General features: G+C 42.7%; 1 protein-coding gene across 1 annotated transcript in view; it reads left to right on the top strand.

Moving 5' to 3' along the window:
* Positions 1-27,082, top strand: part of Fam184b (family with sequence similarity 184 member B) — a 115,463-nt gene that overhangs the window by 35,635 nt on the left and 52,746 nt on the right. Inside the window, exons 2-5 of the mRNA XM_032916513.1 lie at positions 17,041-17,805; positions 18,560-18,695; positions 19,999-20,126; positions 20,953-21,159. Of these exons, the coding sequence (XP_032772404.1) occupies positions 17,041-17,805; positions 18,560-18,695; positions 19,999-20,126; positions 20,953-21,159 (1,236 nt within the window). The remainder of the gene's footprint in view (positions 1-17,040; positions 17,806-18,559; positions 18,696-19,998; positions 20,127-20,952; positions 21,160-27,082) is intronic.

Genomic DNA, 27,082 nt, shown 5'->3' on the forward strand with positions numbered 1-27,082 from the left:
TCTGTTCCTTTACCCACACAATAAAGTTACAAATGAACATGTAGCAGAATTTTCCTCTGTTGCTCTTGGGGCTACATGTAGCTAGAGCAAAAGAATCCAGCATTGGCTGGGAGAACAATTTGCATAGGCGACCAGATCCTAGGTGCACACTTGGGCTTTGTTAAGTGATGTTTGAACAAGGATATGTAGCCTGAAACATATTGTCTTTCTGATGGCTTTGCAAACGCTACAGTAAACAGATTGGGAAATGTTTAGAGAAAATGTTGTCCCATAGTGTTAAGACCTAAGTAAAATATTAAGGCCTAGATAGAACGTTAAGGACTAGATAACTGTTACCTGGCTAGCCTGCCATTTCGTGCTATTGCTAATGTTATCAGGAAACTTTCTCCTATGTTGTTTCTGCTGTTACTAGGACATTTTCTCATGCCCGAGTTGATTACACATTCTGTTATAGTCTGTGCCATTGGAAACCAATCCCCAGCAGAAGTCAGTAGAATTGCTTTGTATGGTTACCCATAATAAACTTGGACCTGAACCAACCACCCAGCAGCACTTCTTGCACCTGTGTATAATCCTTTATGGTATTTGCTTTTATAAGCTGCCCTTGGGATGGACCCCAACAAAAGAGAGACACCTGCATCTATTTAGAATAAGACTGCCATTTTGAGTAGGGGTCGAGTAAAGTTTAAATTCCCAAGACCTCTCTGGGAACTGGCATTCTACCTGGCAGAAGGAGACTTGTATGTGGGTACCTGACATCCTGTTTAGCAAGTTAAGACATGAATGTTAGACAAGGCAAGTTCCCTGCCACCATTGAATACCCTAACCAATGGGAGCAGGATAAGTGTACGACACAGACATGTTCCTAAGGAAATCCCTTATCCCTAAATCCCGATTGGTAGAATAACTTGGCACAGATGTTTGTGGATTTTAGGCTTAAAAACCCCATAGGATCTTAACTCAATGTCACAGTCAGCTCCAGAGTCTGACCGATGGCCCTTATCAATCAGTCTTTGGATATGGTGTTCAATATACCATCCCTATTTGACTGAGATTGGTGTTTGAGTGATTTGTGTGGTGATCCCACATCCCAACACATAGAATGGTAGAGAGGATAATTTGGAATGAGCATTGAGAATATTCATATTTATCAGATTGTGAAGTTTCCTTCTAAGCTACATGTAGCCTGGAAAATGCAATGTAAAAGTAATGTTAGCAGTCTTACTTGCTTGGTTATATAACAGGGAAGGTGGATGTTCATACCTACTTAAGTATGCAATCAAAGCCTCTATCTCAGTTGCTTTTCTGTTGTGATAAAGCATCATTACCAAAGCAACTCATAGAAGGAAGTGGTTGTTTGGGGCTTGTGGTTCACGGGGGGATAGGAGTCTATCACCGTCACGGTGGGATCATGGTAGCAGACAGACATAGTGTAGGTACAGAATCTGAGAACACACATCGCAATCCACAACAGGAGTCAGAGAGCACAGTAGGAATGTCAAATGCTTTTGGAAGCCTACCCAGAGTGGTAGGCTCCTCCAAGAAAGTCACACATCCTAATCCTTCCCAAAAAAGTTCCACCAACTGGAGACCGAGTATTCAAACATGAATCTATGAGAGGTATTCTCATTCAAAACAGCCTACTTTTAAATTTTAAATATATAAAATTGTAATGTAGTTAATTGAACGTGAAGTGCAGCTATATCTACTTTTATGATCATAAAATATTTGTTTTTATGAATTGTACTTATTTGCTTATTTATTTAGTTGGTTAGTTAGTTATTTGACTATGCGTTCATACATTCAAGTACATACATGCCATCCCACATATGGAGGCTCAGAGGACAACTTTCAGGACTCAGTTCTTGCCTTCCAACTTGTTGAGGCAAGGTCTCTTTCATTCCCACTGCTGGAGGCAAATCTCTCTCATTCCTGCTGCTGTCCAATGCATTCTAGACTAGTTGGCTCTGGAGCTTTCAAGAAATTCTCCTGTCTCTGCATCCCATCTTTTATTTGTGCTGGGATCACAGATGTATGCACCACATCAGACTTATTACATGGGTTTCAGAGACCCAGCTCAGATACTGGGCTTGCACAGCTGGCTCCTTCAACTGCTGAGCCCCCTCTCTGGTCCACACAACTGCATTTCTATGGCTATGGTTATGGGTTCTTGTATCACTGCTTGGACTACCTCATGGGAAAAGTGTTAACCTTTCTCTTTAGTCATAATAAAATTATGATTCACATGTGCGTGTTGGTTTGTACAGCTAAGGGAAAGCTCTAAGCACACCATTTGAGGTTTAAGAGGGAGGAGATGGTTCCTTTCCAGGTCTCACATATTTTAGAGTTTGTGAGAGTCCATGAAATGAAGAAAGGCTATTTCCAAGGATGAGTATTGCAGTGGCTGTAATTAAGAGCCTTGCCGAGAGACTGTCCGCAGCTTTCAACCGAGTCTCATTCTAAATTGGTTTGGGAAGCAGTTGAGTTTCAATTACTGAGAAGCTTATACCTCACAGTTCAATGCCATGTATCAGGCCCCTAGCAACAGCTCTCTGATGGATAATAATGAGATTTTAATTAGCACCTTGGATCCATCTAGAAATTTACTCCAAGCTAATTTGCTTGAAGGAGCCCAGCCTTGTCTGGGATCTGTTCCAACCTGTTTTTATAAAAGAAGGGACAACAAGTCCATGACTTTGCTTTTCTGAGCAGTTCATTACCTAAAGTCAGAGTTTCTTCTAAAGAATCAGCTAATTCTCTTTCCTCACTTGGTGCCAGGCTTCTCTCTTTGTATAGTGTTATGAGTCCAAAGTTTGGTGACAAGAAATAGACTAGCCTTTTCTGTGTTCCTTTGTGTTTCCAAGTTGGGGTGGCATGGTCATCTCCTTAGTCATCAGGACAGAGAATGCTCAGGACACTTCCCTCTCCTCTACACCATACCTGAGAGTCACTGGTCCTGTCAGTTTTCCTTGCTGACAGCTTTTGAACTCACATTGTATTCTTTAACCCTGAACTGATCTAGCTTTCCTATCGTGGAATACCTCTCCTGCTACCATCACACCTACTGAACACAGTTAAACCTGTGAAGTGGATTTTTTTCTTTTTTGCGTCTTCACAACTCCAAAAAGGCTGAATCTTGTGAGAAAAACTTCCTGCATGAAATTCACAGTATAGATCATCAAAGTAAGCAATCATGTGTCTTTCAGAGAGAGATATCTGGGCTAAGGCCCAAGAGTCTTTATATAGGCTATTTGCTACATCAACAGAATAAAATCTACTTAGAAGCTCTTTTGGGATGGGTCTTGGATCCTTTCCTAATAATTGTTTTATTGCTATGAGGTGACACTATGACCAAGTCAACTTATAAAGGAAGAGTTAGTCCATGAACATCAAGGCAAGGCATGGTGGTGGGAGGCTGGAATAGCAGCTGAGAGCTCACATCTGATTCACAAATTTTAGACCGAAAGAGAGGGAGACTGGACTTGGCTTGTGCTTTTGAAACCTCAAAGCCTACCCGCTAGGAATGAATCTCCTCCAACGAGACCACACCTTCTAATTGTTCCCAAAGAGTTCCACCAAATGCATGGGCATATGGGACCACTCTCATTCAAACCACCACATACCCTGAATATTTGACCCCACCTACCGGCCCATGGTTCTATCTTGCTGTTGTCCTGGCTCCAATGTCTCCATCACTCTGAATCTTACCATTTCCCACTCCTTCCAACAATGTATACAGACTTCATTTCTCCATATTCTCACCATCATTTTTTCTTTATTTAAATGATAGTTATTCTAATGGGTATGCAATACCATAAAATTGAGTTATCATTTATATTTCTTTAATTATTATAGACATTAAGTGAAGTTTCATGTGCTTATTAATCAACTCTATTTTTTTTAACCTAAAAGGATGAAAGAAAAGAGTTGCCATGAAATGAGATGGGGAATGTTGCAGAAAGAGATGTTTGCTGAATGCGAAGTGCACAACTAAATTGAGATGCATATTGGATCTCTACACTGAGATATTGGCAAGTTAGGTGAATACCAGTTAGGTGGCAAATACAACAGCATGGACAAACTGGGGAAGGGCTAGCAAACAGAACATGCACAGCTCATGAGATTAAACAGGATCCTAAGGAAGGTACCTATAGAGAAGAAACGCCTGTAACCTGAGCTCTGGCTCTGAAGCTGTCACATTAGAAAGATGAGAAGTGAGGGGGAACTGACTAACCAAGGAGATGGAGATACATTATGATCAGGAGGAAACACTACAAGGGAAGACAATACTCCATGGAGGAGGGAATAATTTACTGTTAAGTCAAATGCTGCTTAAAAGTTGAAGTCTGACATATAGATATTTAACAGCATGGGGGTCATTGTGACCTTGATAAACAATGGAGTAGATCGGTTGGCATAAGAGCTGATTAAAAAGAACCCACGAAAGAAGGGGAGGTAAGAAATTAGTGACAATAGACAGAAAGTTAGAGGAGTTTGCTATAACCAGTGGAGGAACACATGGGAGGGGAGACCAAAAGAATGAGTTTTATTAATGATGAGATACATAGGGCCAGATATGGTGGGCAGATCTGTAACCTGAGGACTGAGGAGACTGAGGTTAAAAAGATCAATGTGATTTCAAGGTCACACCAGGCTGTGAGTGAGTTTCATCCAGGCTTGTCTCAGAAACACAAATAACAAGAAAACTTAAGGTAAGTTTATAGGCTGGTGCAGGCCATATTGGGAGAAGTAGCAGAGAGATAAGGACACTTATTCCTCCCTGCCTTTCTCTGTGCCTCTGCAGACTTTAGGCAATGCACTTCAGCTATCCACTGTGCATACAAATTGACTTACAGTCAATCTCTTCTTAAACATCAGTGAAATTTTCACCTAATCTTGTTGTTTAACAACAGATTCTAAACCTCAATGCCTGCAATAGTGAATGGCCTCATACTCAGGTTGACTGCATTAATTCCAGGCTGTTAATTGAGGTTGTGCATAGTCCACATGTCTCCCATTCTGTTCCAATGGCAGCTCTCTACATACAAAGGGCAGAGCATGAGAAGGCAAGCCAAGATACAGTAACGTATTTAAAGGCTCTGCTAGCAGCAAGTTCCATTCCAATCCCCAGAGGAAGTCACAGAGTTAAATTCAACCATATTATGGAAGAGGAGTAAATACCACCTACACACTGGGAAGGACCATGGCAAGGAAGTAAGGAGAATGAAACAAAAATGTTGATGAACAATGTGGTCTTTAACATTTTACAGGCCTACAAACTTCTCAGCGGAATGGTCTGATTTGTTGTACTTTCCAGGACATTGGACTCATGCTGACCATGCTTCCAACATTGACTAAATACCACCAAGTACACCAAACACTGGCTTTTCCTGAGCATAAATCCAAATTCTGAGACAGGTGATAGCACTTATGTCCCTGTCCATTATCCTACTGGCTCCCAGTACAACCCTAGAATACTGACTCTTTTTTGAACTTTACTACAGATCTCCAATAGGGTTAAATCATGAGCCTAAGCTCTTCTGCTAAAATTCTATGAAGCCAGGACTCTGACTATAAAGTCCAAACTCGTAATCAGTCCATCTCTCAATGCTAAAAGCATAATCAAGCTAGGAAGTAGGTTTGAGTTATAACAAACATGGTAGAAAATTGAAATCATCCCTGTGATTTCAGATCTCCAGAAAATGAATGGTCAATTGTGAGACGAATGAGTTGGATGGCATCATACACAGAGCACAGATAAGGTCAGAACCCTTAAGTAGAAATTAGTATGTAATAGTTACTGAGGTGGTTGGGTTGATAAAGGTGGTGATAATGTCAAGAATGTGATATTAAAAATGAGGTGGATGATGAAAGAGGACTTCATAGGAGGGTAATAGAAACAATTGACCATGGAATGCAAGGTGAGACAGAGGTCAAGATGAGATTAGTAGAATAAAGATTTCTTCTTAGAAAGAAAGCGCAACAAGAAGACAAGAAGGAAGAAGAGAAGGTGGAAGAAAGAAGAGGATGTGAAAATGGGCCAGTGACCAGTGTGGCAGGCCAAGGAGTGTCCTTGTCCTGGTTATGCTCTTGAATAGTTGCATACACCTCCATATTTCATGGTGCATGGTAAAGTCAAACTGATGCTAATAGATATACTCCAGACTCTGCAAACTAGTTCCGTGGTGCAAAGTGGCTCTTCAGCCCCTTTCCACAAGAGACCTTCTTCATTTCTTCATAAGGATCTCATACTGCTTATGAGGACCTGAATTTGCTAAAGCCATTTTCTGAAATTTCACTAGTTGCACTTATAGGCTGAAAAGCAAATTCTGTTTACTAGGAGAAATGGAAAAATTAAGCAAAATTTACTTAATGATGAGGTATCAGATAAATGTGAATAATTTCTATAGAAATGACTTTATCCTTAGAGACAGAAATAAGGTATAGTATAGCCACTGCAAAGGCTTCTGAAGCAACCAAAAACAAAAAATGAAAAATCTCTTGGTACAGAAAGGACATGACCTCCAAAATCTACTGCTAAGTAAACAAAATATCAAGATGCAAATGGATATATATAAAAGATGAGGCAAACCATAACATATGTTATTATAAAATTCAAAATAGCATAATAAATTAACTTTCTTGTTTATGAGTCCTATCCATGGATGAGTGTGTGAGTAACCTTACAGGTGAGGTATGGCAAGGTGAGTGTAGGACAGATCGAATATGGGCATCCTAGGAAAGCCAGAAGCTGTCTAGACAGATCTTGGCACAACATGGTAATTTGGAGAAACCCAGGACTCTTTAGGGTCTTCAGGTAGGCACTAGGAATTACATATGTCAAACTGCTCTGAGACAATTGTGCATACAATATGGGACTCTCCCTGACACTCCAGCCTGAAATTTGAGTATATGTTGATGTAGGAGTGGGTCCATAGGACAAATGTTCATAGGACCTCCCATCAACATGCTTGAAACAATCCCTCTATCCCAGGTGCCCTGACTCTTTCTCAAATTGGTGTGACATTGAATGTTTTCTTCCATTGTGTTTTCATGGCTATGTCAGGATATATCAGATCTGCAGCTGTTTTCAATTCTACCTAAAGAACCCCGAGTCCCCAAATCACTATGATCAGTACATAACTTTCTTCATCCCAAATAAGGTCACAAAGCTATCTTCTTCCTATTGTGTATGGTGTATATTTAGGTGTACAGTTATATCCGCTCATGCACATGCATGGAAAGGCCAGAGGCCAATACTGGGTGTCTTCTTATATTTTTCTTCACTTTATTTTTTTAAAGACAGTTTCTCTCACTCAACCTGGAGCTGACCATTTCTACTCAGCTGGCTAACCAGAAAGCTCTTACTGATCCTCCTGTCTCCACTCACCCAGTGTGGGGATTATAGGCACTTGACAACATCATTTTATGTGGGTTCTAGAGGTGTGAACATGGGCCGTGATGCTTGCACAGCAAGCACTTTACACACTGAGTCATCTGTGCAGCGCCCACAAAGGTAATGTTCATGGGGTAATCTTCTCAAGGATATTTGTTCTTTTCCACAAGAACCACCCACTCATCTTAAGATTTGCCTCTGTTAAAGAGAGTTGTTGAAAGAGAAATAAAAGCCTTTTTCTATCATTTGAGGGTATTTAAAGTACAGAGAGGAGTTAATGTAGCAGCGTGAGGCTTAATTTTTTTTTAATACATTGCTTTCAAGGTTGATCCACAGCTGGCATCTAAGAAATTACCAGTTTCCAAAGGGATCCTACTACTCAAAACAGTGAGAGCTGTTCTCACTATTCCCAAAGGACCTTTTCAAATGTCATTTTTACTGAATACCTGCTTTACTTCTTTGAGTTTGGAATTTTGGTGCATGTCAAGTAGAACTTGTTTACATGAACAGTAAAAATATTGGTTGCTAAATATTTTTATTGCTTTTGAGGTTATAATTACATAATCATAATTACTCCCCCCTTTCCTTTCTTCCCTCTGAACCCTCCCATATACCCTTCCTTGCTCTCTTTCAAATTCATACCCTCTCTCCCCCTCTCTCTCCCTCTCTCTCTCCCTCTGTCTCTCCAACTATCTATCTATCTATCTATCTATCTATCTATCTATCTATCTATCTATCTATCTATCTATCTATCTATCTATCTATCTATCCCTAAATACAACCTTGGCTGCTTGCAGTTCTTTGAGTAGGGAAGATGCCCTGTAGTCTTTCCCCATCCACCTTGACATGTCTGTTGTTGTTATCTTTGTTCAGAGATCCATGGCAGATTATTTAACATATTTTGCCACAATTTCTCACTAAGTGGCTTAGCGCTGATGACAGGGACAGAGACAAGAAAGCTTGCCCTCAAGTTTACACTCAGGCACCTGTTCCTTAGCTGGCTTTGCTGCCATAAATCACAGCCATGAGTATGAGTACGTGCTGAGCTTGTGGGCCCTCCAATGAATCACCAAACCTGGGGTAATCTTTACAACCTCTGTCACATCAGGGGAACTATCAAATGCCGTAAGATACAAAGACCAGAAGGTCCGAAGCTCAATAGAGTAGTTCATTTCTAGCATATGTCTAGTGTTCCCAGTGGGTAGGAAACCTTTCTTGGTCATTCAAGTCTCAGGTGCTTTTTATTTTAAAAATTTAACCTCTAAATTCTAAGCTTGAGTTTGTGAATGGTAACCGGAAAACTGGGGAGGGCATATATCTTTGATTAATCTTAACCCCATTTTGGACCTAAGATGAAACAGATCATCTCATCCACCCAAATTCTATTCATATGGCCTGACTTCATTGCAAATGACTAGAAAATGCTGTCTCTTTTGATGTCTGTTCCTAGCAGCCATTCCTTGTGGGAGGAAGGTATGCATTATTGATGACCTGTAGCAATTCTGCAATAGATACTTGTTATAAGCTTACTATGTCCCCTCTTCATATAAAGTGCTGTGGTTCAACATATAAGAAATGAAATTGTTCTTATGCATTCAAAAACTGACAGTAAAAGAGACTTGGTCACCTCAAGATTAAAGAGACAAGAAGGGTGATTTTTTTTCTAGATGGTCTTTTCTATCAAAGTCCTGCCTCTGTTTCTGTAGTAACTTGTAGTCCTCTCATAGCACTTATTAGTATGTATTTAAACACACACACATACACAGGTCAATATCAGGTTCTCCTTCAATCTCTCTCTACCTTTTTTGTGTGTTTTGTTTTTGATGCAGGGTCAGTCACACCATGTAACTCTGGCTGGCCTGGAACTTACTATGTAGACCAGGATGGCCTTGAATCCAAAGAGAGCTAAATGCTGACCTGACTCAACCATTTATTTATTTATTTATTCATTCTTTTAAAATAATTTTATTCACTTTATATCTCAATAGTAATCCCCTTCCAGTACCACGTTTTTAAAAAACTCTCTCCCCACTACCCCCTCCCTTTGTCTTTAGAGAAGGGGAAACTCCCCTTGGGTTCCACCCTACCCTGGGACATCTAGTTCCAGCATGACTAAGTACATCCTTTTCCACTAAGGCGTAACCAGGCAGTCAGATAGGGAAAAGTGGATCCAATGGCAGGCAACAGTGTTAAACACAGTCCCTGCTGTAATTGCTAGGACACCCACGTAAAGACCAAGCTGCATATCTGCTACAAATGTGTAGGAGACCTAGATCCAGCCCCTACATGCTCTTCGGTGGTTCAGTCTCTGTGATCTCCCATGGGCCCAGATTATTTGATTCCATAGGCAGTCTTGTGCTGTCCTTGTCCCCTCCATCTTGCTCACTTCTATCCTCCACTCTTGCACAAGACTCCCCAAGCTCCTGACTGTGGATCTCTACATCTGTTTCCATCAGCTGTTGAATGAAGCCTCTCAGGAGACAGTTATGCTAGATTCCTGTCAGCAAGCATAACTGAGCATCACTAATAGTGTCAGAGGTTGGCTCTCTCACATAGGATGGGTGTCAAGTTGGGACATCATTGGTTGCCGTCCCCTCAATCTCTTTATTCCTCTTATTCTTCTTTATTCCTGGGTATCTTGTAGAAGGACAAGGCTGGGGTTGAAGGTTTTGTGGGTGGGTTGATCCCTAGTCCTCTACTGGAAGTCCCACCTGGCTACGAGAATCTCCATATCCCCTGCTGGTAGAATCTCAGCTAGGTTTTATTTATTCTTTAATATAGGATCTGTCATTGAATCTGGAGTTTACTCATTAAGCTAGACTAGCCAGCAAGACCCAAGGATCCTCGGAACGTAGGTTTATGTCTCCTTTGCTGGGATTACAGATATCTATCAAGCCCAGCTTTTATGTGGGTAAGGGAGAGCCAATTTAAGTCCAAGTACTTTACCAACTAATTCATTTCCACAGTCCCCTCAGTTTTATTTTTAAGTTGTAAATTCAATTCTATATATTCCCACTGTCTATGGAATGTAGCTCTTCCCAGGTATGGAGAAAAAATCCATAAATAATTAAATGACTAAAAGAATGAGTGAGACACACTGCAATCTTGGGCAGCAAGTGTATATGCCTGAGCTTTTTAGGCTTTCTAAACGTTGGGGAACTTTTCTGTGTCTCAATTCTCAGGAGTAGAACAAGAAGAAAAGTACCATCTTGGTAGAGTTGCCAGTGGAATTTCCCGAAATGAGAACACTATCTAGTACCTAATCATGTGGTAAGCACACAATAATCTTTATTATGAACACAAATCACAGCCAGTGGACTATCAACTTCAACTTTACTTACTGAAGACATGCTGTTAGACATATCTTTATGTCTAACATAAAGTCATTAGGAAACCATAGAAACTACCAGAAGTGGCTAAATACATGTACATGGTATACAGTGAGGGGGCATCTGATGCCAAGAACAAGCCTTGGTTTCTTGGTTTAGAGAGGGATTCTGAGGAAGGGGTGTCTGGGAGCAGAGAAACAAACAACTAGAAGTTAAACCGAGGGTCCAAGCTGATGGCCTATGTTCTGCTCAAGATGCCTTTCCAAATCATTTCTCTCTCTCTCTCTCTCTCTCTCTCTCTCTCTCTCTCTCTCTCTCTCTCTCTCTCTGTGTGTTGTGTCTGTATATGTGTGTGTGTGTGTGTGTGTGTGTGTGTGTGTGTCTGTGTGTGTGTGTATTCTGCTCCAGACAGATTTTTCTTGCTATTCTAAAATCTCTCTGGATAGCTGAACACTTGCAGAGCAAAAGCCCAGTCTTTTATTGATATATCAATTCAGTCATTACCACAGGTTCCCTTTTGATGATCCCATGATTTAGCATCCCGTGACCACAGCCCTCTGTCTTTTTAGAAAGAGACAGCGAGTACAAGCACAGACAATAAGATGGCTGGGTGGGACCCCACCCTAAAATTACCATTCCTACCGTGCCTGGGCCTGGACCTAAACTCCTTCTGTCCTAGGCTGACCTTAAACTCAGGAATCTGCCTGTCTTTGTCACTATAAATAAAAAATACTTAGCCGGGTAGGATCTTGCCCTACTACCACCATTCCCTAAGTCTCTTTATCTCCTCGCTCAGTATCTTTCTGACAATCTGGCTCAAAGTGCAGTTGCCCCTGTTTTACGAGGTCTGAGAAGCCCCTGGAAATGCAATAGTTCATATTGCATTCTTCTGTTTAACATAGTTGAGAAATTATATATTTTTGGATTCATAGTTCTTTCCCACAGCCTTAAGAGCTGTCCTGACGGTTACAGTGTTCTACCATTTTGCTAAGACATTAAACACCCTCACTGCCAGGACTCATGCTGTCTTTGATTGTCATGGAGCCATTAACCTTGAGAGGCAGGGAGAAGAAGATAGGGAGAGAGGACTGGAACAAGAACAAACACATGGGATGCTGGATTCTTGGTTTTTAAGATGGAACTGGTTTTTCAAGATTTTGTGATTCAATCTGTTTGCTTCACTCTCACCCACTGAGAATGTTTTGAGAATATCTACTTGGAACCAGGCACTGGGCATGGACATGATGAACAAGAAACCAAACTATTCTTTAATGGAGCCTGCATTTTGCTAGCAAAGGCAAGAAGTAAGTCAACAGCAATATCATATGAACACAACAAAAAATCAGATCTTAACTGTATCCTGGGTATTTACTCTTTCTTCAAGGTCTGTGGTCTCTAGTAAATGCTTATCAAAGGGAAATAAGCTGACCAACTTTGGTGGTGCATTTGGCCTTGTTTATGAATTATCTTGTAATTATGAATATGTATACACACAGAGTCCGGGTAGCCACAACTTCCTCTCACAGACCCTTTCTAATTCTTCTCAGTTTAATTACTATCTAGGTATTTCAACTTTAAAAGAAAGGAAGCAATGGAAACCTTTTGGTTTTTTTTCCCCTAAAGTACATAAAAGGGAATCTCTAGTGTAAATGTTACTCTTCTCTGGCTGAAGAAAGGGTCCCCACCTGCTTTGCCTATACCAAGCACCCTGAAATGACATCAGCCTCCAAAGAAGTCAAGAGAATAAGGCCACAGTTTGCAAAGCTTAGGTGAAGCGTTAGTAGGACTCTGATTATGGCATGAGAATCTAGTTCTTTTTTTTTTTTTTTTTTTTTTTTATTAACTTGAGTATTTCTTATGTACATTTCGAGTGTTATTCCTTTCCCGGTTTCCGGGCAAACATCCCCTTCCCTCGCCCCTTCCTTATGGGTGTTCCCCTCCCCACCCTCCTCCCATTGCCGCCCTCCCCCCGACAGTCTAGTTCACTGGGGGTTCAGTCTTAGCAGGACCCAGGGCTTCTCCTTCCACTGGTGCTCTTACTAGGATATTCATTGCTACCTATGAGGTCAGAGTCCAGGGTCAGTCCATGTATAGTCTTTAGGTAGTGGCTTAGTCCCTGGAAGCTCTGGTTGCTTGGCATTGTTGTACATATGGAGTCTCAAGCCCCTTCAAGCTCTTCCAGTTCATTCTCTGATTCCTTCAACGGGGGTCCCGTTCTCAGTTCAGTGGTTTGCTGCTGGCATTCGCCTCTGTATTTGCTGTATTCTGGCTGTGTCTCTCAGGTTCGATCTACATCCGGCTCCTGTCGGTCTGCACTTCTTTGCTTCATCCATCTTGTCTAATTGGGTGGCTGTATATGTATGGGCCACATGTGGGGCAGGCTCTGAATGGGTGTCCCTTCAGTCTCTGTTTTAATCTTTGCCTCTCTCTTCCTTGCCAAGGGTATTCTTGTTCCCCTTTTAAAGAAGGAGTGAAGCAGAGAATCTAGTTCTATAGACCAACCCATAAGGAAACACTAACAACTCACTGAAGCTAAAGCAGATATGTTTCAAAGAGTGTGGTGGGGATCCTCAAGGAGAACTTGTCTTAAATCCCACAGAAGCCTCCTTTAAACTGATATCAATAAGAACATTACAAGTGGCTCTTGCCCAGACTCTTGATTTTCCCTTCTCTTGGTCACTCATTGCCAGTGATCATTTCCTCTTTCCTAAGTCACAAGTTGTCTTTACCAAGCCCTTGACCTTGTTCTCAATAACAAAAAAACCTGACTCTGCTCCATCCAGTTCATCAAGTTTTGAAATACTCCCACTAACTTGATCTTCTCTCCTGTGACATAACAAGCGAAACCCAGCTCTTCATGACCAATCCATCTCATCCTTGCATTCACTTTGATAAACACAGCTGATGAAAATCAGAATTTTAATCAAATATTAATGCCTCGTTTCTCTGCCAGGTAGACTACTTGCTTCATTCTTCTAAAAAACAATTCACAAAAGACCTTTACCAATCCTACAACTGATAGAGGGCTTATATCCAAAATATACAAAGAACTCAAGAAGTTAGACTGCAGGGAGACAAATAACCCTATTAAAAAATGGGATTCAGAGCTAAAGAAAGAATTCATAGCTGAGGAATGCCAAATGGCTGAGAAACACCTAAAGAAATCTTCAACATCTTTAGTCATAAGGGAAATGCAAATCAAAACAACCCTGAGATTTCACCTCACACCAGTGAGAATGGCTAAGATTTTTTTTCTTTTTTCTTTTTTTTCAGAGCTGGGGACCGAACCTAGGGCCTTGCGCTTGCTAGGCGAGTGCTCTACCACTGAGCTTAGTCCCCAACCCCTTTTTTAGATGTATTTATTTGTATATATGTAAGTACACTGTAGCTGTCTTCAGACACACACAAGAAGAGGGCATCGGATACCATTACAGATGTGAGTCACTGTGTGGCTGCTGGGAATTGAACTCAGGACTGACTGCTCTGGAAAGCAGTCAGTGCTCTTAACCACTGAGCCACCTCTTTGGCTAAGACCAAAAACTCAGGTAGATCAAAAAATGCTGGCGAGGATGTGGAGAAAGAGGAACACTCCCCCATTGTTGGTGGGATTGCAGATTGGTACAACCATTCTGGAAATCAGTCTGGAGGTTCCTCAGAAAATTGGACATTGAACTACCTGAGGACCCAGCTATACCTCTCTTGGGCATATACCCAAAAGATACCCCAACATATAACAAAGACACATGCTCCACTATGTTCATAGCAGCCTTATTTATAATAGCCAGAAGCTGGAAAGAACCCAGATGCCCTTCAACAGAGGAATGGATACAGAAAATGTGGTACATTTACACAATGGAATATTACTCAGCTATCAAAAACAACGACTTTATGAAATTCATAGGCAAATGGATGGAACTGGAAAATGTCATCCTGAGTGAGGTAACCCAATCACAGAAAAACACACATGGCATGTACTCATTGATAAGTGGCTATTAGCCCAAATGCTTGAATTACCCTAGATGCACAGAACACATGAAACTCAAGAAGGATGACCAAAATTCAAATGCCTCATTCCTTCTTTAAAAGGGGAACAAGAATACCCTTGGGAGGGAATAGGGAGGCAAAGTTTAGAACAGAGGCAGAAGGAACACCCATTCAGAGCCTGCCCCACATGTGGCCCATACATATACAGCCACCAAATTAGATTAGATGGATGAAGCAAAGAAGTGCAGGCCGACAGGAACCGAATGTACATCTCTCCTGAGAGACACAGCCAGAATACAGCAAATACATAGGTGAATGCCAGCAGCAAACCACTGAACTGAGAACAGGACCCCCGTTGAAGGAATCAGAAAAAGGACTGAAAGAGCTTGAAGGGGCTCGAGACCCCATATGAACAACAATGCCAACCAACCAGAGTTTCCAGGGACTAAGCCACTACCCAAAGACTATACATGGACTGACCCTGGGCTCCAACCTCATAGGTAGCAATGAATATCCTAGTAAGAGCACCAGTGGAAGGGGAAGCCCTTGTTCCTGCCAAGACTCAACCCCCAGTGAATGTGATTGTCGGGGGGAGGACAGTAATGGGGGGAGGATGGGAAGGGGAACACCCATAGAGAAGGGGAGGAGAGGGGTTAGGGGAATATTGGCCCGGAAACCGGGAAGGGGAATAACAATCAAAATGTAAATAAGAAATACCCAAGTTAATAAAGATGGGGAAAAAAAGAGTAATACTCTTAGAATGTTAAATATAAACTGTCGGGTTCCAGGGTACCAAAGATACTAAAATCTAAGGATGCCTGGACCCTTACAAAAACTGGTTTATTCCCTTATGCATATAAATTCTCCTGCATAACCTGAATTAAGTCCATGTCATGCATTATACCCAATATAATGTAAATGCCATATAAATAATTGACAAGAAAAAACAATTCACAACTTCCCACTCTTCAAACCTCCCATGTGTTCCTTCTTGTCCAACCTAGCAGTACTATCTGGTAACCTTGGCTTTTTCTTGGCTGAGAATGTGGATGCTGCCTTCTCACCACTGTGCTGTGGTAGCTTTTTATCCTCTTGTCATTAGTGCCATGAAGCTGCGTCCATCTCCCCCTTCTGACTCTTGTGGAAGACCCATCTCTGTGAGACATCCTCTTCAGGGAATTTGATCAGTTGTTGCCTTTATTCCTGGAGCTTTGCTTTGGTGTTCTCTGTCAGTCGATCTCCCTTTACACAGAGATGTATTCTAGACTCTCCCAAAGCAAACAGCAGTAACTGCATATTTTTGGCTGTGTAGCCTTTGTCTCTAGCTCAGACTTTCTCTTCTGAACTCTTGCTTTGGTGCCTTCATTAGTATGTCTAGAGGCATGTAAATACTGCTCAACACAATTTCTAATTTTCTATACCATACCCATACTGCCTTCAGTATCTTCAGGTTTTTAATTATTATTATTATTATTATTATTATTATTATTTGTTGTTGTTGTTGTTGTTGTTGTTGTTATATCATCATCATCATTTTGAGGCAGAATATCACTATGTAGGCCTGGATAGTCTGGAACTCATGTAGACCAGGTTGGCCTCAAGCCATTTCAGTAAACAGCTACCTGTTTCCCAGATGATCCTCCTGTGCCTCATTTTCAATTCCTGGGCTTTGCACTGGGTTCTAAGACCCATTCTACACTCAACAGATATCCTTGCCTTGTTCCTGATCTTCTGCGGAAAGCGTTCAGTCTTCGTATTGAGTAGGATTATTAACTAAGGATTTTTATGTGCTCGGTCAAGTTGGGCAGTTTCCCTTCAATTTATACTTTGCAGTGTACTTTCTTTTGGGGTAGGAGGTGTTAGGAGGGGGAAGGTGGGGAAGACACAATGCTGGTTTTTCTCAAATGTTTTTCCTATATCTATTAAGTATATTGCTGGGTTCCGTCCTCTAATATTTTACTAGATTTTTGCATCCCAGATCATTGTTTTTTAACAAAGAGATCACATCACTTCTTTCGTTTAAAACCCTTCCTTAGATTCCTACTGTACTCAGGATATCCTTTACAGAGTTCCACCAAAGTTTCTCTCCCAAATCTTTGTTCATTGTTACTCCTTCACCTTGGTCGCACTCCCAGGCTGTTTGACTCCCCTGCTTTCTCACTAGCTTCTCCTGGGAACCATTCCCAATATGTCATCATTGCCACCTTGAAAACTTTTTTCAGACACAGCGCATGGGAAAAGATCTCAGTGTCAAGGTGAAGCATCTCTGGTCACAGCACCAGGTCCCGGGTACCACCTTGCCCTAACTGTGCTCTGTCTGCGGTCCTGCAGGTGATTTATGCCCTTAATACCCGCCAGGATGAGGTAGAGGCCAGCACTGAGTCACTAAGGGAAGCCCACCAGGAGGAGCTCCAGGACACAGCGGCTGAAACCAGGACCAGGCTCCTGCAGGAACAGGCCCAGGCCCGCACCAGTGAAGATGCAGAGGCCCTTCTAAAGCGCATCCAGACCCTGGAAAATGCCCTGGAGCTGCAGAAGAGGCTGACACAGGAGGCCCTGGCTGAGTCAGCCTCCTGTAAATTGGAGACCAAAGAGAGGGAGCTGCGGGTAGAGGCTGAGCATGCTGAACGAGTCCTGATACTTTCCAAGGAGATGCTGGAGCTCAAGGCTGATTATGAGAAGAGACTCCAGCTGCTGACTAATCACGAGGGTCCCCAGTGGGGCCAGCTATCCCAGGAGAGCCCTGATGCCACAGCAGAGTCTGGCCAGCGCCCAGAGATGCACCAGGTCCTGCTGGAGGTGGAGCGATTGCGAGCTGAGAATAAGCAGCTAAGTCAGGATTATGCCCGCAAGGCGGAGGAGCTACAGGCCACTTATGAGAGGGAAAATGAGGCCATCCGGCAGGCCATGCAGCAGTCAGTCAGCGAGGCCCTGTGGCAGTGGCAGGAGAAAGAGTCAGGTCTTCGAAAGAACTTCCAGGTCCAGGAATCGGCCCTGCAAGCTCAGGTCAGGAAGTTGGAAGGGGACCTGGAGCACCGAGGCCGCAAGATAAGTGACCTGAAGAAGTATGCCCAGAAGTTAAAAGAAAGAATCCAGGTAAAGGCCTCTTCTTCCTCCCCAGGGGATAATAGCAAAGTTGCTGCGTCTCACACCCACCACTAGCTAAACACTCCACTTCCACTAAGGGCAGTTTGATTTCTGGCATCAGTCCTCCCACATTCATTCAACAAGTGTTTATTGACTATTTATTTTGGGCTAGGGCTAGGTTTATGGTTAGGGGATGCACAGTGAGCTAAACTGTCCCTAGCCTCAGAGAGCACAAAGCCCTAGAGGTTACAGATGAGATGATAACCCTGAGGGACTTAATGCCCCTTAATGAATTTGTGAAATAATGCCTGACCCAGGTGGCAAAAAGTAAAATTTTCAACTCTGGCTAGTCTAATTCTAAATTATTTTTATTCTCTATGTTCATTCTCTAGTAACTTGACTCTCCTAAAACACTGAGGATATTTGAGTTCAAAGAGAGCAGACACATTGATGGGCCAGCTTTTGTAAGTCCCACAGAAGTACAGAAACCTATCTCTTGAAGCTACAGTTAGCATTTGTGATACTCCCAAGTATTTTCATTTTCTATGTTAGCCTGTCCTAGCTGGAGAAGGGTTAAATAACTCTCCCAGGGCCTCACTGCCCTTAGAAGGTAAATAGTGATTGCTGATCCCCCCCACCACCAACTGCTCGTTCTAGAGCCTCAGAACCCCTGCTATGCCCTCTCCGTCACCCCTCTAATCTAATGGCTGTTCTGTGCACTCGGCATATCCGTCCAGAAAAGTAAGATCTTCCCTTCATTTAGGATCTCGATGTGCAGCTGAGGGAGGCGCGACAGGAGAATTCGGAGTTGAAGAACACAGCGAGAAAACTTGGCGAGAAGTTGGCTATTGCCAAAGACAGACTGATGCTACAGGAGGGTCATGTGACACAGAAAACTGGTGAGATGCCCCGGATTCATTCATTTAAGATGCAGGATTAGTGGCCAGGTTTGGTCTGGCTTCCAGGGACACTCTCAAGACCAAGGGACCAGAAATAGGACCATCCCGTCTGCCCGGCTAGGTAGATGAATCGAAGCTGTCTGGGGCACAGATGAACCCACCCCAGCTCCTCACATGGAGGTGCACAGGCCTGGTGTATAAAATTTTGATGCAAAGGGTTCCTTACCCTCATAATGCTCCCATGATGACTGCATTTCCACTTTTTCTTATTCATGACAGATCAGGGTTTTGTATTTTTAACAGCTTTTCTCACAGTTCCATCACTGGGTCTTCCCAATGAATTTGTGAAATAGGTGTTGTCATTCTCCCATGTTACAAATGATGAAGAGAGGCAGAGAGGGGAACGTTGACTGATTCAAGGTCAACTAAGTGTCTGGTGATAAAAGCTAGTGTTTAGATGTAAAGATCTCTGACTCTAAGGGTCTTTCACTAGGATTCCACAACCAAGCGTTCTGGAATGCTGGAGCTATGACAGGCTTGGTGAGAAAGGCGGGGAACATGGGCTCTGCCTTTGAGAAGCTTGAGAGACTGTTCCATTGCAGTCCACACATGTGTTGGGATAGGGATTTGACCCAGGAAGCAGAGGGCCAAGATGTCAGGAAAAGGAGAAAAAAAATCTCTAGGCTGGAAGGGTGAAGAAGAGGAAACAGAGGAGTGTCGAGGGTTTAGAAATAGGGCACAGGGAACAGAGAAAAAAGATAGCAATTATAATTTATCTATTATTTCTCTCCCTTAAAATTTCCATAAATAATTGTAAAACATATGTCATAAATATACATATACTGGAGAGCATGCTCAACTTCTTAAAATTTTCATCGCTTATTTTATTTATTTACATTTCAAATGTTATTTCCCTTCCCAGTTTCCCCTCCGCAAACCCCTATCCCATCCCCCACTCCTCCTGCTTCTGTGATGGTGCTCATCCACCCTCCCACCCCCACTCCCACCTTACTACCCTAGCATCCCCTTCACTGGGGCATCGAGCCAGGGCCTCTCTTCCCATTGATGCCAGATAAGCCCATCTTCTGCTACATCATTCTCAACTTTTTAACTCATAGAAAATGAAATGATAGTTTTTATTCAGGAAAGGTGAATGTGGCCATTATTTAAGTTCAGGATACTGCTTTGAATAAATATAAGAATTGAGCACACTTGAGGGCTATAGGCCTTTTGGCAGGCACTACATATAGAGTCCTTTATGTGAAGTGAACATCTCGGCTGATGTTGAAACTTACACTTGCAGACGACATGAAGACTGAGGATGGAGTCCTGGGGAAAAGAGATGACCCGGAAGCCTGCAGTCTCCACCCTCCACAGGAGCAAGGCTTTGCCAAGCTGTGTCACTGCAGGAAAGGAGGCTCGGAAACACAGGTAGTGCCTGGTGAATACCGAAGGTGAATTCATAGGAGGCTGGCATGAGCTTCAGGTCCTCCCGTAAGCACGGTAGAGCCACTTGGAACCTCCAGCCCCACTATTCAGAGATAAACAAAGCAAGATTAGAGGTCTTACTAGTTTGTTTCCTTTTTCCTTTTTTGTTTTATGTGTAAGGATGCTGTGCCTGTGTTTGTGTTTATGTTTATGTCTGTATACCACTTTCGTGCCAAATACCTGCAGAGTCCAGAAAAGGACATTGAGGTCTCCCTGAACTGGAGTTACAGATAATTGTGAGACATCATGTGGATACTGGGAATCAAATCTGGGTTCTCTGGAAAAGCAGCTACTGCTCTTAACCACTGAGCGATCTCTCCAGATCTCACCATCACTACCACCACCACCACCACCACCACCACCACCACCACCACCACCACCACCACCACCACCACCACCACCACCACCGGTTTCTTGACAGGTTATTCAAATTTAGGAGAACAAGAATGAAGCAGAAATTTCTCCTGTTTGTATTTACCAAGGAAAATAGGCATTGCTCAGCTCCTATTTCCAATCAAAACAAGCAACGTGTTCCTTAGAAACTATAGTCTGTGCTAGGGCATTCGATCCTGTGACAGCTACAGTATTGTATAGATCTCTTTTCCAATGCTATACACAGTGAAATCTCTCAAAATATCAAACATACACAGCCTCGTAAAATGCTTCACACCTCCTGACACCTGCTATGAAGTCAGATTATGAATGTGTAAGAGAGAAATGGACCTCAATTCTCCCCAGCAGTCTCATGAAGCTTTATTTCTCTTAATAGAACAAGAAAGAGGAGGCGAGCGGTGGGATGGAACACATGAGGCAGCAGTATGAAGAAGACCTTCGGAAAGTCAGACATCAGACTGAAGAGGAGAAGCAGCAGCTCCGAGAGCAGCTGGGAAAGTGCCTGGAAGACCTGGTGAAGAAGCACACCATGGAAATGAAGTCGGCGCGCTCCTCTGTGGAGGTGGAAAGAAAGAAGCTGAAAGTGAGCAGTGTTTGCAGAAACCATTCTGGGTTCTGCTTTCTCCCACCTCCTTCCCGTTTCCCTTCCTCTTTTGTTTCCCAAATATTTACTGTGCTCCTACTCTTGCACAGTTCGGCTGGATCTCTTACGACAGGTAAAGAAAACAGTCTCTACCTACAGGGAGCATACATAGGTCTCTTGGGGGCGATCACAGGAAACACCTGACAGGAACACTAGCTTCTGGGGAGCAGGATCATATCATGTGACATTTTACTTACAGAAATTCGACTCAGCTTACAGGACAAAAACCAAAGAAACTCCACTAACTGAAAACTCGGGGCTCCAATACTTCCTAGACCCTAATTCCGACTCTGTTGCCCACCGGAAGTTATTTACCTGGCCCCTCCCACCTATTCTCAGAAACTCCACATATCAGAAATATCCATAAAATGGATAGTGGTAACAGAACCTCTTTTGAGGATTAAAGAAGGGAATCCTATGGAGAAGCAAAGCATCTGCTAGCTCCGTGCTGTGGTGTCTGTGCGCTGACCTCACACAGATGAGACACCTTTCCTCAGCGAAAGCGTGGGAGGGAGCCTCCTCTCTCCCCTTAGCTGGGAAGAGCATGTCACATGCATGAGGCCTGTAGGAAAGAGTACTCAGAACTCAGAAAGCTGAAGCAGGAGGATCATGAGTTCAAGGCCAAACTAGGCTATACATGGAGAATCCTGCATCAAAAAAGGATGCCATATCAATCAATATTATTATGAACATGGGTAAAGATGTCATTTGATTATGAAATAGATATCTTTTGATTTGAGAAGTACCAGTATTGAGTGTTCACTGAAAGATAATCAGATATCGCTGTGTGTCAGTGCTATGCATTATTAGTTAAAAACAGTTAAGTATTCAATACATATATATTGAATAAATAAATATGACCAATCGAATCACCCAATCTATCCCTGGGCCTAGGATTTGGCTCTTCCTAAAGCTCTGTGACTGTGAGCCTTAACCTCTCTGGAGGCTGAAATCTAAAACAGCGTTTGTTGTGCACATTTAAATATGGTGTTTCATGTGAACCCTTTGCCGGTGTATAGTGTGCAGGCACGGTTCAACAGATAGCCGTTAGTGTTGACTACCAAGTGTTTTGGACAGCATGTGAAATAAAAATAGTATAGAGTACCTATTATATTTTATATTGAGTGCTCAAATCACATTGAATCTTTCCAGTGTTAGAAGCAGAGTCCAGAGACACAGTGTACCTTTCCGTCAGATAGTGGGTACAAGAGCTTTGGTTCAAACCCAACAGCCTGTCACCAAGGCCTGTGGCTCCCTGCCTCCCCAAGGAGAAGATAATCACTTTGAAGGCGTTTCTTCATGTACGAGCTTCTGTGAGCTATATATATCCGATCTTCAGACAAACAGACTAACACTCCATCCTGCACCCACATCATTAGGAGGCACAATCACTTTTTCAAGCTGCAGGTTGCCCTGGTAACCCGATGGGAAAATCTGACTCTCAGCGTGCCCATCTTGCTTCAGCATTAATCAGGTCACAAGTCTATTTGGGAAATAAGTCACACAGAAATAAACCACGTTTGGTTCCTGGCATTGTTTTACTCCTTGTTCATATTTGAATTGGGGAATATAGATACTCTAAATGAGGCAACATGGGTTAGGGAGAGGCAAAGCCTTGAAGAGGCGTCTAGGGTTTACAAGCTAAAATTAGACACAGTTGCGCCTGTAGCGTTAGAATTGCTTTATTTCTCTGAGCCTATGGCATGGGTAGAGTGCACATCTGAAATACTACCCTTACCTAAAGGAGCAAAGGGCAGGATGTGGGCTAGATTGGCCTGGAAGACTTAATTAGCTTTCCTGGCCACAAGTCTATGCTATCTTGGCAGCTGGAACTTAGCGCATGTGTTGTAATTAACATTTGCACACAGTGGTTGTTTGGAAAGGAACGGAAGCCGATTTACAGAACTCTCCCAAGATCTGATTAACAGGCCTGCATTTCCCGTCTCATTTGTACTAGTTAAGGCTCGTCCTGAGGCTCACGGATCCTTTGGACAGTCTAGCAGGAACTTAGTATGGGGCAGTAGATACTGTTCTGTAAGTTCAGGGGATGCGCTTGGCAGCCAGCAAACAAGTGCTAACGTCCAAAATCCACTGAACGACCTAAGTGACACAGCTATGTTCTTCTGGTGTGTTCACTTTGAATATCTGTATTTATAATACATAAATATACAGCACTTATATTTTATTTAATGCTTAAGCCTACAACGTTGACATTTTTATCTTCCTATCATGTGTTGACTGTTCCCACTTTTATTATTTATTTTTGATATATTAAGTATTTTTGGTATTTTATTTTATCTCCACTTTTGCCTTCTTATGCCTTTTTTTTTTTTTTTTTTTTTGGCTGGTGGAGATCTCATGTTTGCACTAATAATAATAATGTGCATCTTTAAATTTATCACAGTCTTTTTCAAATAATGTGTTTTTTAACATATGAAAAGCACGTAGTAGTATTTTCCATGTCTTCTTCCCTGACCTCTGGATGTTGGTTTTCATACATTTTACTTTATACTATAAATCCCATGGTGCATTACTTTTGCATTAAAATAATTTTTCGTGACAGGGTCTTACTACGTCATCTTGGCTGCCCTGGAATTTGTGATATAGACCAGGCTAGTCAAACTCACAGAGCTCTGCCTTCCTCTTCCACTCAAGTGCTGGAATTAAAGGTGTGTGTCACCGTGCTGTCCTACAGAGGACAGGTTCTGACTCCCTTGAGTTGAGTTACAGGCAGTGGTGAGCCTCTCAATGAGGGTTCTGGGAACAGAATTCTGGTGCTTTGTAAGAGCAGTGCATGCTCAGAACCATTGAGCTGTCTCTCCAGCCCATTTAAAATATGTTTTAACATTTAGAGTGTGTTTGCCTGTACACACTTGTATGCTATTCCAGGAATGAAGCCTAGGGCCCAGAACACGCTCACAAAGCTGAACCCTTAGTTTTATTTTTACTCTGTATTTAGAAATAGCATCTCGTTTTGTTGCCAGGCTGGTTTTGAATTCACTCTGTAGCCAAGGAGGGCCTTGAATTTGTGATCAAGAGATTCTGCCCCTTGACTTTGGATCAAAATAAGCCTCTTTCCTTTATAACTCAGTCATTGGCATTTGTTATTCGCAACAGAAAACTGACTTAGGACAGAGTGGCTTCTTCATCTGTCTTCCCTTCCTTTATGCCTGCCTTCCCCATTCTGTTTATTTGAAGTGGAGGAGGTTATGCCATGTAGCCCAGGGTGCCCTCCAACTCCTGCCTTAGCTTCCTATGCTTTCAGGCATGTGCACAGCTCCCAGCTGTTTCTTTCCTTAAATTACCAAATAACTCTGGACAGCGTTGACCAAAAAAATAAACCAAAAAACAACAACAACAAAAAAAACCCCAAGCAAACAGGAAAAAAGACTCAGTCCTCCTTGTGTTCTGCTCCTATTAGCTGTGGGATTTGCCCCCTGTAAAACCTACTGCTGGATATATAAGAGTTCTGTGAAAATTGAATTCAGGAAAGCACTCTGAGGTTGACGAATCCCTTCAAGTGCATGGACTACCCTTCTCAGGGGTGATTTGACCCATGTATTTAAAAGCATTGTTTTCTTTACTTGTATTCTTGACCCTGTGGTTGCTTTCCCCTTTACCTGAGATGTTCTTCTGCTGAAATCCCCCAAGGTCACTTTGAACCGAGCAGAACATATTGTTTTCTGCCCTCCTGCCCCCTGCCCTCCTGCCTCCTGCCCTCCTGCCTCCTGCCCTCCTGCCCTCCTGTCCTCCTGCCCTCTGGTGACTCAGCTATTTTCTCACAGTAGCCCACAAGAACCTGAATCTATGAGGAAGTTTATTAATGCTAAAAGTTCCTGCTGACATCAGTTGACATCTCCACCTGCAGGGGTTTTAGTTTTCACTCTAGGGCCATCTCAAGGCACCAGCTGAAACTATGATAGATTATACGTACCAGAAAGGTATGCTGCATGACATTAAAACGTGCTTTTCCTCTATGCCAAAAGTCATTGTCACTGGCAGCACAGTGTGAGCGGTGTCTTGGCAGACTTAGTTTCAAGACCAGTAAGCATGATAACCTGGAATTTGTTCAATAAAAGCTTCTGTGGAAGAGAAGCTAATTAGTGAAATTATTATGTGTCAGAGAGAGAGAGAGAGAGAGAGAGAGAGAGAGAGAGAGAGAGATTGAGCACGCGCGCTAAGGGATTCAGATGACACCTCAATTTATTTCAATTTAAGAATAATTTATATATTGTCCTTAAGAAACAAACGATCCCAAACAGGAAATCCCAAAGAAGATAGCATGGGTCGACTGAAGAGAGACAATATGCCAAGTTGGCAGATCATTCAGCTCTAATAATCTAATTACAAGTTCTTAAAGACTTTTTAAAAATGATTGACCACCAAGGGACAGTGCTAAGGCTAGCCCAGAGCCACTGGCTGGTCTAGTCTAGGCTTGGTCCTCCAGAGAATGTAAAGATGTCATGCAGGTGATCAGTAGCACATGCTTTTAGGCGTTCGAATTAGAAACCTAGGAAACAATAGGGACTTCTCTCAGCCTCTTATACTCAATATACAAGTGTGTGAATTCTGTTCTATTCTGATAGCCCGAGAATATCTGCATATCCTTTTGTGTCCTTGATGGTTCCAGTCAACCTCTGTGATTTGATGAACCGTGTCATAAGCTGTCTGCTGCCATCTGCCTCACCTCATCCCGTCCACTCTAATGGGATCTCGTGCCTGTTCAGCCTTGGCTGTCAGCTATTCACAGCGAACTTCAAGTTCTCTCCCACAGTTCCTCAAATCTCACAGAGACACACTTCTGTCTCCTTCTCCTGCCTCTGTTCACTCTGCCTTCTAGGCATTTTATCTCTTCATGGTTTCTGTGTTCCTTCTCTTTGGGCCTTTGTGCATCCTTTTCCCTTGGTGGAGAATAATCCCCTCCTCACTCTGGAATCAACCCTCCTAGTCCTTACTGATCTTAGCCATCCTGGCTTAAATGTTTATCTTCCCTCAAGCCTTCCCTGCCTGGCTCTGGCTCTGTGATACTACACACACACACACACACACACACACACACCCCACTATCCCTATATTAGTGTTTACCAGAAGATAACACTTATAACTCACTACACCATCTGGTTTTCTAACACCTGAATGTGTTGCAGCCAGTTCAGACTGGCTCAGGAGGCAGTTGTCACACCTCTTTGCAGTTTCATACATCACTGTAATAATTCAACATTGGCCACAGTAAAAGTGGTTATACCCCTGGGAGGCGGTAGTACATGCCTTTAGAGGCAGGAGTATCTCTGAGCTCAAGGCCAGCCTTGGTCTACAGACTGAGTTCTAGGACAGACAAAGCTATCCAGAGAAATCCTGCCTTGACAACACACACACACACACACACACACACACACACACACACACACACACACACCCCACAGAAGTACTTATACCATGGAAATCAAGAAATACTACCATGAATGTGTTATTATCGGTTAATATACATATTTGGAAACTCACTTGTTAAACATTTACCAACATGCACTGACTGTATCTGTAACTCCTTATCTTAATAATTAGCACATTGCAGCTGCTCAGTCACTCTTGTTCTGTTTGGGTAAATGGATAAATGACAGCATTCCATCTGGCACCCCGAGTTGCCCCAGGACAAGCCTCTGTCCACAGGTTCCGGTGTTGTCTCTCCTGTAAAAAGTCAGCTCTAGCTTGTGCAGCTTTTCTACCCTGCTTTGGGTAGGCCTGGGATTCTCTCAGCTTCTCTGCAGCAGAGAGAAACTCCCTGACAAGCAGGTGTCTGAATCGAGAGTCATATTCCCCATGAGATGCACCAACCCATCCCTGCTTTCCTGGTTCCAACCTTGTC

This window comes from Rattus rattus, chromosome 11, assembly GCF_011064425.1.
Source record: "Rattus rattus isolate New Zealand chromosome 11, Rrattus_CSIRO_v1, whole genome shotgun sequence".
NCBI classification, from domain to species: domain Eukaryota; kingdom Metazoa; phylum Chordata; class Mammalia; order Rodentia; family Muridae; genus Rattus; species Rattus rattus.